The 16371-nt window shown below is 42.7% G+C and overlaps 2 protein-coding genes across 6 annotated transcripts in view; both read right to left on the bottom strand.

Annotated features, from left to right (window-relative positions):
• Positions 1-1067, bottom strand: part of CCDC62 (coiled-coil domain containing 62) — a 48815-nt gene extending 47748 nt beyond the window's left edge. For 4 of the 5 annotated variants that reach the window (XM_045296817.1, XM_045296818.1, XM_045296820.1 and 1 more), the window contains exon 1: positions 959-1050. In XM_045296817.1, coding sequence (XP_045152752.1) covers positions 959-994 — 36 coding nt within the window. In that variant the 5' untranslated portion in view covers positions 995-1050. Of the gene's footprint in view, positions 1-958 lie in introns of all 5 variants that reach the window. The other variant, XM_045296816.1, reaches the window with a different exon arrangement.
• Positions 1068-4634: 3567 nt separating this feature from the next.
• Positions 4635-16371, bottom strand: part of DENR (density regulated re-initiation and release factor) — a 15295-nt gene continuing 3558 nt past the window's right edge. The window contains exons 3-8 of the mRNA XM_004709603.2: positions 13107-13126; positions 10525-10609; positions 8325-8408; positions 6038-6154; positions 5047-5186; positions 4635-4936 (exon numbers count right to left, since the gene is read on the bottom strand). Coding sequence (XP_004709660.1) covers positions 4892-4936; positions 5047-5186; positions 6038-6154; positions 8325-8408; positions 10525-10609; positions 13107-13126 — 491 coding nt within the window. The 3' untranslated portion in view covers positions 4635-4891. The remainder of the gene's footprint in view (positions 4937-5046; positions 5187-6037; positions 6155-8324; positions 8409-10524; positions 10610-13106; positions 13127-16371) is intronic.

Raw genomic sequence — 16371 nt, 5'->3', positions numbered from 1 at the left:
AACCGTAAAATTATTTTTGTTGCTCCTTCATAACTGTAATTTTGCTACTGTGATGAATCGGGTGACCCCTGTGAAAGGGTTTTCGATGCACAGGTTGAGAACCGCCACTGTAGAGTATTTAAAGACTGCCTTCCAGTCAATTCTAACCGATAGAAACCCTATCAAGACGAACTGCCCTGTGACTTTCCAAGGCTGTAAACCTCTACAGGCGCAGAAAGCCTCATCTTTCTTCCACACATGATTAGCCATCAACAAACATCAACTACCATTAAGACTGTGCATGACATTATCATACTGTAGCCTTCTATGTGATGAAAAAACTGAAAGGGTTACTTTAAGGCAAGAGTTTTAAAAGCTCCCCCGAGGTCCAGGTACAGTTATTTCTGCGTTTTTTGAGGAGTCAGATTTGTAAGTAATAAAGGCAGATGAATCGGTTATATATACTTGTGACTCAGCACACTTTAGAGGAAAAAAAAAAAAAGGGAATTTGAAGTCAACTGGTTACAAGTGTATTCACTCTCTGAGAGCGCGGATACCTTGCAGGGCTGTAGTCTAGTTTACAGGCCAACACCAAGTATTATCCCCCAAAGGTCACCTCAACATACACGGATACAATGAAACAAGCTGGAAGCCCTTAGCCAGAGCACCTCCGAACTTCCTTGGCAATAACGCGGCTCACTGCGCGGAGAATCAGGAAAGCCCGCGCGGTGCGGACACAGCAGCTTCCCACACGCCGAGTTTTCAGGAAACGTCAGCGTCTCCGCTGAGCGTCTGACGGGGGCCGGGGCCGAGTAACACGCTTGGGTTTGACTAGGTGACGCTGTTTTCCCTCCACGGACCTGTAAGTGGGACGCGTTCTTGAAAAAGAACACTGGGCTTTCCAGGGACCCGAGTTTCCCTCTCGGCCCGACGCGCCGGCGGGCCAGCTGAGCGGGCGGGGGGCGCGGCGGCCGCTTACCTGGCGCCCGGAGAACAAGGTCGCCGAAGAGTTCATGGGCTTTTCCTCCGCCCTGGGGAAAAGTCGGGAGGACAGTGTCACCTTAGAAACGCCATAGGCGCGCCCGCCCGGAGCGGCGGGGGCGACCCCGGCGCCCCGCGCCCACAGCCTGCCCGAGAGAGCCCACAAACTGCCTTCTCAACTCCAAAGCGCGCTCGGGACGCCGCGCTACGGCGTGGCAGCGGGGCCGAGTGGGTCTCGCGAGACCTCCGGGGCTGCGCTGCGTGGGGCCTGGGTCCCGTTTATATGACGGTCCTGCACCAGCCGCTTACGCCACCTAGTGGGGTCCTCGAAGAACCGGCTCTTTGCCAGTGGCAGAGATGGATCAAACAAAACTTGAGCTATGTCAGTGTCCCCATGCCTGTTGTCACTGAGCTGAATTCCTGGTCCATGAATGAATGCATGAATAGAGGTAAGGAGGGAAGCGCCCAGCTCTGAGCAAGGACAGCTGGCACTGGAGTCAGCTCTGAAGCACAAATGAAAAAAAGCTATTTAAACAACGTTGTTCAGACTCGATATAGCTCTATGATAGCAACCGGAAGAAGCAATGGCACTCTGTTGTGACAAAAGTTGACCATATTCTGGGCAAATCTAAACTTTTTCACATGTAGTTTCCTCTTCAAAATACTACATAGGAATTGGGTGATGAAAACATGGTATTTTCTACATCTAACCTGAGTGCCCACCTCTTTCCTCACCCCTTAGGCAGCATGAGTTGTCCTTAGGTGCCAGGGAGTGGGCCATGCATGAGTTCCGACCCATAGGCATCACCAGCAAGAAAAATTACCAAATGTTTTATAGTAGTATTTTCACATTGAAGACCAAGACTCATGTCGTTCTCCCTATTTCATAATTAACCCCCAAACCCTACTGCTGTCGAGTGGATTACGACTCACACCTTCACTGTAACGCCTGGAGCAGATGCCCCCTATCTTTCTCCCCAGTAGGTGGTAGGTTTGAACCACCAATCTTTCCATTAGCAGCCCCGTGCTCCCAACCTACAGCACACCTAGGAATTTAGTAAGTAACAGAGTAAAAGACTTCACCTTCAAAATTGTAACTTACCAGCTTTTTGACAGAGAAAGCTACCTACCATAGGTTATAGCCTAAGCAATGGCAACTGAATAATTTTGTATGCAATAACAAGGGCTTCATTTTGTTAGCATCTTGAAAAGAAAAATTTATCAAAACAGTCTTTGCATTTGCCGCTGCCAGTTCAATCAAGTAAAATCTCATTTATATGAGACAAAGCATGTTTAAAGGCTGCTATTCCTTTTTGCTGGAGCCCTAGTGGTATGAATTGGGCTGCTAACCACCAGGTCAGCGGTTCAAATCCACCAGCCTTTCCAAGGAAGAAAGATGAGGCTTTCTACTCCTGTAAATGCTTATATTCTCGAAAACCAACAGAGGAAGTTCTGCTCTGTTCTATAGGGTCACTATGAGTTGGAATTGTTTAGTATTCTTTTTTGCTGACAGTACTAAACTGTAAAAAAAAAAAGTTACATTATCGAGAATGTGTGAATTCAAGTCAATACTGAAACTATTACATTTTAACCAGATTAAACTACATTGCATTTTCAATTTCAGATCAAATAAAAAGGTTCACATGTTATACAGAAGGTTAATTTAATCCATTTCCTTCAGTAATATCCATTTGCTAGTTGGATATGGATGGAAATGATGTTTGCCAGGAACTGCAAACATTACAGATCTTTACACAAGGTCACGTGTTGATATTGCCACACAGACATGTTTCAGCACCAACACAATACATGACATACACCAAACTGTCTTGATAGACAAAAGTGAGATAATGCAAAATTTCATCTTAATAACTTATTACACATTTTAAAAAAGTTTAAAACGTCTCATTCATTTAATATAAATTTGCATAACATTACACAATGGTTTCATGGGCTGTCAGGTTCTCAGTTTAAAATACCATTTTTCTTTTCAATTTGTACCACTGATGACCTTTTTTCAAAAACACAAAGTTTAAATTCATTATAATGTATTGGCTAGAATAACCAGTATTTCCCTCATGAGAAAAACATGTTTGAATTGCCACATTATCTGCGGGGTATTTATGTAAATTATTTATAGCTGGTTAGCAGGATTTTATTCCTATGATGCTCATCCAGATGGAGTTGTCACTCTGAAAGTTCTTCTATTCAATTAATGACAAAAGTGAGTGTGTAAATGTAATTAGTCATTTAATTGTACATGTGAAAAATGCTGAAATAGCAAGTAATTTTGTTTTATAGAACTTTACTACAATTTAAATATATATGTAACATCGATTTGGGGTCTGTTTCCCACTTAATATTACCAAATCGATGCATCTGAATTATGGTACTGGCAAAGAATACTAAAAGTCATTGGTTGCCAAAAGCACCAAATCTATCTCGAAAGTAGTCCAGCCAAAATGCTCCTTAGAGACAAGGATGGTGAAATTCCGTTGTGCACTTTGGACATATGTTGTCAGGAAAGCCTAGTCCCGAGAAGGGCATCATGCTTGACAGAGGAGAGGCAAAACTGGAAGGCACTCAACAAGATGGACTGACAGTGGCTGCAATAATGGTCTCAACCATAAGAACAATCGTGAGGGTGGGACAGGACCAGACAGGGTTTCAATCTGTTGCACATCATAGGGTCGCTATGAGTTAGTACATGCTTCCAAATACTCTTGGGAAAGGATCTTTAAATATATGCATAATATTCCATGGAATGCCAGAATAACCAACATCTATCTTGGGAGAAGTAGATCCAGAAGGCTCCTTAGATGTGAGACGGCAAGGCTTTGTCTTGCGTACTCTTAACATGTTATCAGGAGTGACCGTCCCTGGAAGACATCATGCTTGCATAAGTAGAGGATCCGTGAAAAGAAGGAAGGTCCCTAATGAAAACAGCCTGACACAGTGGCTGCAAAACACGGGCTCAAACCTCACAATTGTGAGGATGGTATAGGATGAGCAATTTTGTTCTGATACACATTGGGTCACTCACTGTCTGTCACACTGACTCAGCAGTATCTAACAGCACTGTATTTTTCTAACATATGAGACACTATTATTTCTTAAACCATTTCTCAACTGTTCATATGTATCATATGTGATTCTTTGAAACTAGAAATGACATTTTGATGAATACTTTCATTCTGAAGTTTTATGCAAGTCTGATTATGTTTCATTAGGACGCTGTCAAAGAAGTGGCTTATAGTGCAGAGGATCTTAAGGCTTTTAACCTACGTTACCATACATTATTCAGGAGGATAGTGTAGACAACTCATGTATCAATGGCAAGCGGGAGGTTCAAAAAGTGTTCATGGATCTTTCCATTAGCTAATTGAATCCCATTGTTCCATGGACCTTTTTGAAGGACCTCTGACTGCATGCACCAAGTATTTTTATTGATAACAATGAAGCAAATTCAGCCACAGGTCTATTCAATCCTTGCCCATCTCAAAGTTAACACACCAAAGCAGCTAGAAGACAGACAGACACTACTGCTAAGGAAGGCAGGCTCAAATTCTTTCTTAAAATTCCTCAACCGTAAATTGGTAAAATAATCAATAGAAATGCTTCCCACAAAAGGCCCATAGTGTTTTTCCAAAACAAAAGTTACAAAGACAGAGAAGTCAGTACCAAATGACCAAAGAATTTTATTCAACTAAATTCTATTTCATGCATCAGCATGACAGTCTCCCCTATTTATTAGACTTTGGCAATTACAAAAACAAAAACAAGCAGCCTTGTACAGAACAGTGAAAAGGCCAAGGACAAGGGCGGCCTACAATTTTGCTGTAGGATAAATATATTGTTTAAAAGGCCTCCCCCCTCTTTGGCCATTATCAATTCTCAGTTCAGATCATTAAATACAGACACCTGTTCAAAATCACTTCTTTACTTCTCCAAGATCCTCGATGCTGTCATCATCCACCTAGAAAACACAGGGAATGGCATGTTCATGAATCAGGGTGCCCAGTGAGAACAGAGAAGCAACAGCTTTCCACACGAGTTTGTGTGGCTGCACATGGGTTACAGTCTTACCTCTGGCCACTTCTCCTGGATGACATCGATGATGTCATCTGTAAAGTCACCCTGAATGATGATCTCATCCTCTCCTGTCACTGAGGCACCACAGGAGAATTTCTGAGCAAAAAACCTTTGTGCTTCTTTAAGATCAATTTCTGTGTTGTAAACAAAGAAGGGATGAGACAATTGAAAGTCTACATCAAAGATATTCTGCCATTCTAAAAAGTCTGCCTGCAAGTTAAATCCTAAAAGAGTGCTTCAATAAACTTATTTTTCTCAGAAGAGTGATTGCAAATGACCATAGATAAATGGTCTTAATAAATCAATTGCTATTTCTAAGGTCCGATAAAGCCTGAGCATAAAAAAGGGAAAAAACAGCACCACTCAAGTTATGCAAACATATATGGGGGGGCTGGGGAGGGGTGTTCAAATGTTCTTGGAAAATGGGATGAGAAGATAATGGAATTTTCCAACACACTTCTAAATGTTTCCCTGAGTAGTTAAGAGCAAAAACAACCTTAAGTCCTAGCACACATCAATTCCTAGCACTGCGCTCAAAGCAGGAGGGAAGTCCTCCTGTTTGCCTCCCTTTTACAAGACAGATTTACAGCAGGGAACTACACCTCATGTTTGTAATGTGTCCCAGGGTGGCTTTTCAATCTGTATTGAAGGGACCTTGGTATACATCTTACTATCTTCTCGGGACCAAAGGGACTCTGAATCAGGAGTCCTGCCACTCGTCTGCCCTCCCCTTTTCCTGCCAGTCCCGGAGGGGACGGCCCCCAGGAGTCCCTGCCACCACGCCTGCCGAGGCACAGCACCCAGCAGCTTCACGTGAAATGCGACATAAAGTGTGCCTCTTCAGGGACCCCAGAAAGAAAGAGGCTATGCCAGGCAGCCCTTTCCCCAAACAGACAGTAAAGCTGTATTCTGAGAAGCAAACTTTCATTTTGCATGTTGTTAGTGAAAAGTTTCTTATTTTAAATGCACAGGAGGCTGAACTCACCGAAAGTTGCAAGGCCACACACTCTTGTCACATATTTCTTCTTTGCTCTGGGGATTTTGGCTATCGTCACCTTTTGTGGTACTGTCTTCTTTTTCTGTTTTATTTGACCCCGTCCACCTTTATTATTAGGAAAGAGCTTGGCATTAATTACTTTGCTTTTAGTATAAATAATGACAGAACATGACGACTTTACATTGGTTTGCTTTCATAAGGTAGCAGAAGCTAAGCTTAACAATCTTTCCTTCTGGAACCCAAAACTAAAAAGATACTCGTCCGAGTATTTGTTCAATAAATGTATGTACTGAGGACACAAAATGAGCAGAGCAGAGTCCCTGCCCTCCGGGACTGACTGACAGGCTAGGGAAGGAAATCGGAGAAAGTTATATAATGACAGCAGCTGGACATGTGCAGGTGGACCTAGCCAAGGCACCCCCACAGCTCTGTTCACAAGGGCTTCCTCTGCTTCTAGACTAAGTGACACCTACACTAAGGGACTGCCTAGGAAGAAGGGCTGCGACGTAGAAGAAAGGATATTCCAGAAAAGGGGGTAGGAAAAGGCATTTGGGAATGACATTTGTTCCAATCAAAGGACACTGATGGCAGCGGAAGCCTGACCAGGCGCTAGCAGGCTAGTACCTCAAGCTCTGGTACTTGGACTTCGCACTGTGGAAGAGAAGCCACGAGAAGACAATGCAAGAGTGAAATAACCAGAGTTGTGTCTTATCAGGAAGTCCCCTGACTACAAAGAGTATGTGTGTGTGCGCTTGTGTTTCTCGGGAGAGGGTTGTGAAGAAAGCAGAATGAAGAGCCAGTGAGGAGTCTCTTGCCTTAGTTCCAGTAGAAATTAACTGAAAGCTGAGCCACAGCAGTGGCAACAGTAGCAGTGGTGAAGCACAGGATAGGAAAGACTAAGTAGAAATGAACAGAACTTAGAACTGGATTTTGGGTAAAGAGAGTGCCTGAGGTAGTTCTGTTTCCGACTTAGATGCCTAGATACAAGCCGTGTTTCACCCACCACACAAAGGAGTGGACGCCCTGAGTGTGAGCTTGCTGGGAGACGGGCCAGGTGGGCAGATAGATTTGGGAATCCTACTTGGATCATGGGTGGCAGAAGGCAGGGAAGTGGTAGCAGCATTCAGAGAGAATAGGCTGGGTGGAAGGGCAAGAGGACAAGGACAGAAACCCTGGAAACAAACTTTTATGGGACAATTGGAAAAAGATGACACAGGAGACAGAGAAGTGGCAGATGATTAGGAGAGCTGCAGAAACCAAAAGAGCTGGACACCCCCAAAAGGACAGCATGACGAATGCTCATGCTGTTTGGCAATCACCCAGGCACCGGGGATCTTTCATCAGAGGGCGTTCAGTGGCGAGGAAGTCTGCTTCAGATGAACCCAGCAAGTCTACTCTTCACAGAAGAGAAGTTTGCTGAGGAAGGACAGAAAGGAGAACAAGGTGGAAACAGACATGGGTTCTCCGAAGATTTTTTTTTTAAAGATGAAAAGTGCCCCAAACATTTATAACCTAATGTTAGTCACAGGACCCCCCTGGTGATGCAGTGGGTCATGGAGTGCTAACTTTGGGGTCAGCAGTTCAAACCCACCAGCCCCTCCCCAGTCTGCTCCTATGAAGGTTTAGTCTCAGAAACCCTAAGGAGCAGTTCCTTCTCTGCCCCGTGGTGCCACTATGAGCCAGTACTTCAACGGCAGCAGGTTTGGGATCTTTTACGGGGGTGGGGGTTGAGATGGGGGTGTTGTGCTAGTCTAGTCATAGATGAGAAAATGAATGAAGAGGAGGAAACAGATGGAGGGACAGGATGCAAAGTCTCCATGGGGGGGGGGGGGAGAGGAGAGATTCGCTTCAGAATGGAGCAAGAACACAATGGCAGGCACACACAGAAGGTGCAAAAGTTCTCCACTCGGCTATGAGCAGTGGTCAGGAGTAGAATCTTTCATGAATGTACTCATTCTAGTTAAACAGGACACACGGGTATTATAATAACATGGTGAGCAAGTGCAAATATTCTTAACAAGCTGGGTGGTCACTTTTTATGTATACATACAGGGCAAACAAGCAAGCTTGCTTAGGGCCAAGTCACTGAGGAAACCCACGGCGGCTATAGCCAGCACCCTCCTGGGACTGTGAGTCGGCACCCCTCTGTATGACGACACATGGGCAACATTAAAACAACAGGGAGATCATTCTTTTGGGATCCCTTTTACTAACACTCTCTTCTGTCCAAGGATAGGTGCATTTATGCAAAGCAAAACACAGATGGAAGTCTTACCTCTCTTTTGCTTTTTCTTCTCCTCCTCTTCCCCAGCCATTCCGTGACCTTCGATAATTCCAGCTTCTTGTTTGGGCGAATGTCCTAGAGGTACAAGTGAAATTCAAATGCACTAACATTATTCCCAACTGTCTTTAATGAAAGAACTCACCCTCCAGCAACTTTCCACACAACGAAGGCAACTAATGTACCAGCACCGGCACCTGACAGCTGCAAAGCACAGGATTTTATTGCGAGATCTCTAGTGAGTGGCTCTGGAAAAGCCAGGAGCAAGTCTGGAAGAGAAAACAAAAAGCCTTGGCTCTGTGGACATTAGGATGTATTAGCCATATGAAATCAGCATAAACTACTCAGCCCCCACAGCAGTGTTCAGCATCAAATTAAATATGACTTTTGCACCCAGAAAGTGCTCCAGGTAAGAAGAACCTCCTCTCCCTGCAGTCTCCATGATACCCTGGACAGACTACAGGGACAGCTGCAACAGGAGACAAAGACTCTTGCCCAACCACTGACAGTGACAGAGCAGTGACTGTCCCTATCAAGTTTCCAGATGGGGTTTCATAAAACCATTTGAAAATTAAAGCAGCAAATAGTGGAGCTATAGTGGCAAATTTAAGGAGGTCTATGTTCAGCTTAAGGAGCCTTGGTGGGGACAGTGGGCTAAACCTTGGACTGCTAACGGCAAGGCTGGCAGTTCAAATCTACCAGCCACTCCTTAGGAGAAAGATGAGGCTATCTATTCCTAGAAAGATGTAGATGTAAAAATGTGAACCCTAAGGAGCAAATCTGCTGTCTTATATGGTCACGATGAGTGACAATCAACTCAGTGGCAGTGGGTTTTTGGGTCTTTTTTAAATCCGCAGTCTAAGGAGGCCTGGTGGGCTCAGTGGTTAAGTACTTGGCTGCTAATTGAAAGGTCAGCAGTTTGAGCCCATCAGCAGTTCTACGGGAGAAAGGCTTGAAAACTGCTTCTGTAATGGGAGTCCTACGGGGCAGGTCTGCCCTGTCCCATAGGGTTGGCTGAGTCAGAAATGAATGGATAGAAACAGGCCCAGGCTTATTCCCAGCCTAGGCTCTGAATGCCTCCTGCCACTACCCTCATTTTCACCAGGACAACAGACTCCGCCTGCCACTTCCTTTCCTTGAGCAATGAAATAAAAGTAGCCCTTTGTACCCCCCTCTCGGTCTTTGTCATTCTGGCCCCGACAGAGTCACACCGACAACCATTCACTGGAGCAAATCTGGCCCCTCATCCCCACCGCCCCTTTCCATCTCAGGCACCAGCAACTCCATTCTTCTAGTTGCATGGATCAGAACCATATTAGACCCCTCTTTTCTTCATACCCCACACCTAGCATGTTAGCAAATCTGGTCAATACCACCCCCAGGATCTATCCCAAATCCAACCAGCTTCACCCCCTCCACTTCCCACCACTCTGTGTCATCAATTCTTGATGTGAGATTATTACAACAGCCTCCTGTCTAGTGTCCCTTATACCCCTTCATCTATTCTCAGCAGAACAGCCAAAGTGATGCTGCGGGAACAAAAGTCAGACAGATCATCCTGCTTAAAACCTTCTGGTAGCTCATCTCACTCACAGTGAGAGTTAAGACTTTACAATGGTCTAGTACTCCCCCATGACTTTGGATTTCAGCTCCTCTCTGCCTCAGTCAGTTCCGGGTACAACATGCCAAGTGCTCCCACCTGGCACGCCAGACACCATTTGGCTCACCCTTCACTTCGTTTAGGTCTTTATTCAAATGTCCTCTTTCCTGTTCCTCCTAAACTAAATTTCATAGCCCCTTTCCAACATCTCCCAGCTCCTCCCCTCTGTGTATCACAATTCAACATACAAACGTACTGCTTATTTTGTTTCCCTTCTTAGAATTTCATTTCTTTAAGAGCAGGGGATGTCACATTTACACTTTATCCTCAGACAGCTAGAACAGTGTGCAACACATACAAAGGGCTTCGACAAGCTGTTGGGAAAAGGTTACGTGAAGAATGACGGAATTTTCCCACAAAGTTGCCTCATAATAGCATCACAATAAATAATTTCTTAAATGAATATATTTGTCCTAAATCAATTATTTCTCTCAATTATACAACTTGATACTTATAACATTATTCATGATACTTATAACATTATACATGCATGCATTTCATGTACAAGAGCTTTGAAGAAAAAAAAGTTCTTACCTACGCTAAGTTTTGCAAACTCCTTTGGAAAATTCTTCTCTAACCATTGTCTACATTTAGTGACATCAGGCATATATTCACAGTACTAGGGGGGAAAAACGACAATCAGTTAAACTGCTGAAGAGTCACAGCAGAGCCTTTTCAAGACACCAACACATTTTATTAAGAAATCATTCCTTGTGCCTGCTATAAGGAGTCCTGGTGGCACTGTCTCGTAAGCTTTGGACTGCTAACCTCAAGGTCAGTCGTTCAAAGCCACCAGCCACTCCACGGGAAAAAGATGAAGCTGGCTGTTTCCATGGGAATGTACAGCCTCAGAAACTATTTGGGTTGCTGTGTTTGCACTGACTTGATGGCAGTGGGCTTGGTTTTATACCCGCAGGCGAGAAATGAGGCCATCTGCTCCCACAAAGATATATAGTGTTGGAACCCCAAGAGAGCCGTTCTACTCTGTCCCACAGGGCCTCTATGCGTTGGAATCGACTTGATGTGCTTTACACCTGCTAGAGGAAGACTTTTCTCCCCATCAAACGAGAATGAACAAAGACAAACATGTCTCCCTGTGTCTTGCTTTGGGCACACAGAGGACTCATTATTTCCATGGCCTGCCGACAGAACCTGACTGAGAAGTTAATTAACAGAAAATCTTAAATATAGTATCTGCTCTCTCTCCTCTGCTTGGACATGTAAACTTCAGACTTGAAGACTACTCTGATGAAGAAAATCAAAGGCTCAAAGAAGAAACTAACCCACAGAACCAGTCTGTTCTGACCAGGGACACAATTGAACGTCGAAGACAGAATGGCAGAAATAGGGAAAAACTCACATTCCTAAGGGGTCACGCCTCCTTAACGAGTTAAGAGAATAAGGCAAGCTTCCAGACTATCCCCGGAACATACCCTCTGAACTTGGAATGAAACCTGTCGCTACAGGTCACTATTCAGCCAGATAACTGACTGGCTTATGAAGCAAGAAATATCACATACGAGTAATGTCTACCTTAAACAATCACTGTATGACACCAAAATTTAACCAAAAGCAACGGTGAGAAGGCAAGGAGGGAAGCCCAAAGCAAAGAGAACAGAACAAATATAGAATGATGAAAATTCTAACAATGGCATGGACTGTGGGTGTGAAAGTTGCTAAAGGGGAACCTAATTTGCTGCATAAAATTTGTTATTATGCCTTTTATGATCAACACAAAAAAGGCGTGTTTCATTTGCTGACTGTTCATGATTTCCATGCCAAAAAAAAATCCAAATTGAAAAAGAATGACACGAGTCAAAATCTGAAGAATTCATAAGCCCCATAACATTTCTCCAAAATCAAAGTCCTCTACACCTACTGTTATTTCTGACCCACAGTGACCCCACAGGACAGAGGAGAACTGCTCTGTACATTTAATACAAGCAGACTGTTACATCCTTCTCTTTCAGAGCGCCTGGTGGGTCGAGAGCACTGACGCTCTGGTTAGCAACTAAGCACTTAAGCACAGCACTTCAAGGACCCTTCTTTGCTCCACAAGTCAGACCTACTGCTGTTCAAATTCTGACTCATACAGACAGGGCAGAGCTGCGCCTCAGGGTTTCCAAGGTTGTCAATTTTATGGGCAGCTGGTGGGTTTCACCTGCAGACCTTTCCGTTAGCAGCTGGGCACTTAACTACTCTACAACCAAGGTGACTGAGAAGTCTCCATGAGAGACGGGCTGAAACCCTACTATCAAATGATGGAACATAAAAAAGGAGGAAGCAAGCTTGTAAGTTCACTCTAAATGACTTCAACTAAAATAAAAGAGAAATAACAAAACAAACTGGGAAGCACCCCATTATTTATGACTTGGAACAATTTGAATCACAGTAATATTAACTGGTCTTTAAATATGAAACTAAAAACAACTAGTCGACATTCACCCATTTCAAGAGAAGTAAAAAGTCTATGCTGTGCTAAAGTCATTAGTTTAAAAAAGGGACAGGGGGTGGGCAAGACTGGCAAGAGTATCAACTGAAATCTTTCCACAAGCTATGAAGCACTGGCAGCACAGACTCAGCACTGGCAGACACGTTTCCTTACTCTCACATGCTTTCACACGCATAGGACGAGACTGAAAATAGCATGTCTTCAGTTAGTTCTCACCGTGTTATCTCTGTTCTTTAACACTGTAAAGAGATCTGTTGGGGGAAGATTTGCCCAATGCAATATGTCATTTGATGTTTTGAGTATTGCTTCCATGCACATGGATTTTGGATCCAAATAAAATAAAATCCTTGATAACTTTTGACCAACTTTACTGAAATAAAGGAGCCCAGGTGTTGGGTTGCTACTCGAAAGATCAACGTTTCAAACCTACAGTCATTCTGCGCAACAAAGATGAGGCTATCTGCTCCCACAGACATTTACATCCTCGGAAATCTATACAGGGACACTGTGAGTCAGTCGGAATTGACTGGATGAAAGTGGGTTTTATTGAAATATAATTTATATACAATAAAATGCCATTTAAAGTATACTAAAAAAAGACCTCAACTGCCTACATTAAAAATTTAATAAATTATTATTAAATAATAATTTAAAAAGGACTTACCTCTGTTGGTAATGAACAGACTAGAGGAAAAGAAAAAAATGAAAATTTAAATACAGACACAGGGCTCATCACTTTTATCACTTTACATTGAAAAAATGCCTCATTTTGACTTACTCCCTATAACTTTTATATACCATGTTTTTCAAATGCTACCCATTCTTGGCTTTTCTTAGGATAAACCGCATACAATGATGAGACACTCACTAGCTTGATTTTTCCATCGAAAGAGTGTCTCTTTCAGTCTAAAGTGGTATTCTTGCTATGTAGCTATAAATGGAATCTAATTCTCAAAAAACATCTGACAAACCTAAAGTGAGGGACATTCTACAAAATAACTGGCCTGTCTACTTCAAACATATCAATGTCTATAAACACACAGCAGATTCAGAAACTGTTCCAGAGCAAAGGAGACTCCGGAGCAGTTGTACTCAGCACACATGAGGTCTCCATGAGTGGGAATCAGCTAAGAACCATAGCAAAGAGATCCATCAGTTAATGCAACACAGGATCTTGGGTTTGGGGGGCCATATTGAATATTATTGCGTGACAGAAATCTCAGACAGGTCTGTAGACTAAACAATAGTACTCTTTTAACGTAGTAAATCTGGATGGAAACTATCGGGGGATATTGTGAACTATTCTTGCAACTCTGCTGTCAATCTGAAATGATACACAAATTACTCAGTCAAATCTTGGTGGTAGAGGTAAAGAGGTATTCCTTGTGTGAGTCATTAATATTTACTGAATTTTCAAATATCTTCACAATGAAAAACTGGAGGAGAATCCATGTAAAATATGATTTTCAAAGTTTTATATCAGGAAAATGAAAATAGTCCAAGATGCTAACAATACAGGGCCTTTATAATTAATAAATTTGTGTTGAAAACACTCAAAGGGAAGGAAAAAAGAAAACCCTGAAGTTCAAAGAATGTATCCTGGTATTCAAGGTCCCCTCCACACAGTCACAATATTCCCATCCTATTCATGCTATTTTTCTTCAGGGATTCCACACCCCCCCACACTTTCCTGCCTCTTCTCCTCTGCCCTTTTGTGCCTACCCAAACACTTTTTCTCAAGAGCCTGGTTCAGTTTAGAAGTCAAAGGAATTTCTCTCTCAGTGTATTTTCTTTACTAGCTAGTACTGACTACTTGCTAAGTTCTTGTGTTACCTACTGTACCCAGAGCTTTACACAAATCATCTGACTTAAGAAGATGGAAGATGACCTTTATTTTACGGACTTTAGAAACAGACCTCGAAACCTGACCGAACTGCAGTCACTTAGATATCCAGATGAGTCACTACCATTTTGAGCCCAATAACAACACTTCTACAACACTTAAACACCAGGTGAGGTCTTGACAACACTCACAAGAATGTTGAGAGCCATAAGGGGGCTTTGTCTAATAGCTTCACTACACACTTCCCAGCATATGAAACACTGCCAGACACAAGTGCTCAAAAATGTTCAATGAGTGAATAAATAATCTAGCCCTGGTATTGTTCTGAATCTTCAAAGATTTCTAAAATATTCCCAAGTGCTAATAAGAGCTTTTCTTTTTTTTTTTTTAAATAAATCATTTTACAGCTCTTCTAACAATCCATACATAAATTGTATCAAACAAAACGTACATGTTGCCATCATCATTTAAGAGCATTCCTAATTCACAAATCTCTGTACTGAAAATGAGCAAGTATACTCAAATGGAAAAGACCACCCTAATGTGGTGGTTAGGTGCCACTGAGTCCAGCAAAACTCATAGCAACCTGATGTACAGCAGAACACAACACTACCAGGTTCTCCCGATTCTCCCAACTGTCGCTATGCTTGAAGCCCTTGTTGCAGCCACTCTCTCAATCCACACACAGGCAAAGAAAATGCCTACATCTGAGGACCTTCCTCTTTTTCGAAGACTCTCAACGTTATCACAAATGATGACCTTCTCCAAGAACTGGTCTTCTGATAACTGTCCAAAGTATTATAAGATTTCTTGCAAGATATGACAAAATACCCATTTATAAACTATCAAGGGCTCATGCAGGAGGGGGTAGTGGGGAGGGAGGGGAAAAATGAGGACCTAATGTCGGGGGTTTAAATGGAGAGAAAATGTTTTGAGAAACGATGTACAAATGCGCTTTACACAATTGATGTGTGTATGGATTGGGATAACAGTTGTATGAGCCCCTAATAAAATGTTAAAAAAAAAAAAAAAAAAGATTTCTTGCCATCTCTCTTCTAAGGAGCATTCTGGCTATACTTCTTCCAAGACAGAACTGTTCATTTTTCTGGCACTCTACAGCAGTCAGTATTCTTCAACATCATCATTCTAAAATATCAATCCTTCTTCAGTCAGATTTCCATACTGAAGGCTGCAGTCTTCAATCATCACTAAGAAGAGATACTCTTAAGTGCAATAGCATATTTCAGCTATTCTTCTGACATCCATTTTGATATTTTGTTTCTTTCCTGTCTTTTAAATGATTGCTTTGTTCATGACTGCTATCCTTGATGTTATCCCACAACTCATCAAGTCTTCGAGCATTAGTGTTCTAAGGACCACACTAGTTGCATCACATCTATTCTTGAGGTGGTCTATAAAATTCAGGTGAGAATTTCCATAACAAAAGCATGGAACTCAAACCCCCCATTAAAGAGAAATGGAAAAACAAGCTCTGGTACATTCATACTATGGATGATGCATCAGCGAAAAACAAATGGCAACTCTCTTAAACACCACAAGACATGGACAAAGAGTATATTAGGCTTAGCAAACTCAGTCTTACAAAAATAAGTATTTAATAACACCATTGCTATAAGGAGAAAAAGAAATATAATCATGGTTTAACAGGATATCGCTGTTGATTTCATTTCTTGAGATGGGCTGTGTAAATTTATAGTTTCTTTAATAAATATATATCTCACCAGCCTGTGTGATCTTATCAGGTATCTAAGACCCAGAACAAAATCATACCCAATGTGAAGGGGGGTGGGGCATGGAGTAGAGACCCAACGCCCATCTGTATACAATTGGACATCCCCTCACTGAGAGGTCACAGGGAAGAGATGAGCCAGTCAGGGTGCAGGATAGTACAGATGAAACACACAACTTTCCTCTACCTCTTTGGGGCTTCCTTCCCCCCACTACCATGACCTCAATTCTACCTTACAAGTCGGATTAGACCAGAACAAATCGGATTAGACCATACTGCTACAGATATGAGCCCACAACACAGGGAATCCAAGATAGATAAACCCCTCAGGGCCAA

This window comes from Echinops telfairi, unplaced genomic scaffold (genome assembly GCF_000313985.2).
Source record: "Echinops telfairi isolate 266 unplaced genomic scaffold, ASM31398v2 ScPeMD7_7412;HRSCAF=8450, whole genome shotgun sequence".
Lineage (NCBI taxonomy): Eukaryota > Metazoa > Chordata > Mammalia > Afrosoricida > Tenrecidae > Echinops > Echinops telfairi.
The sequence above is the reverse complement of the archived record's forward strand: the minus strand, read 5'-3'. Positions and strand labels throughout refer to the sequence as shown.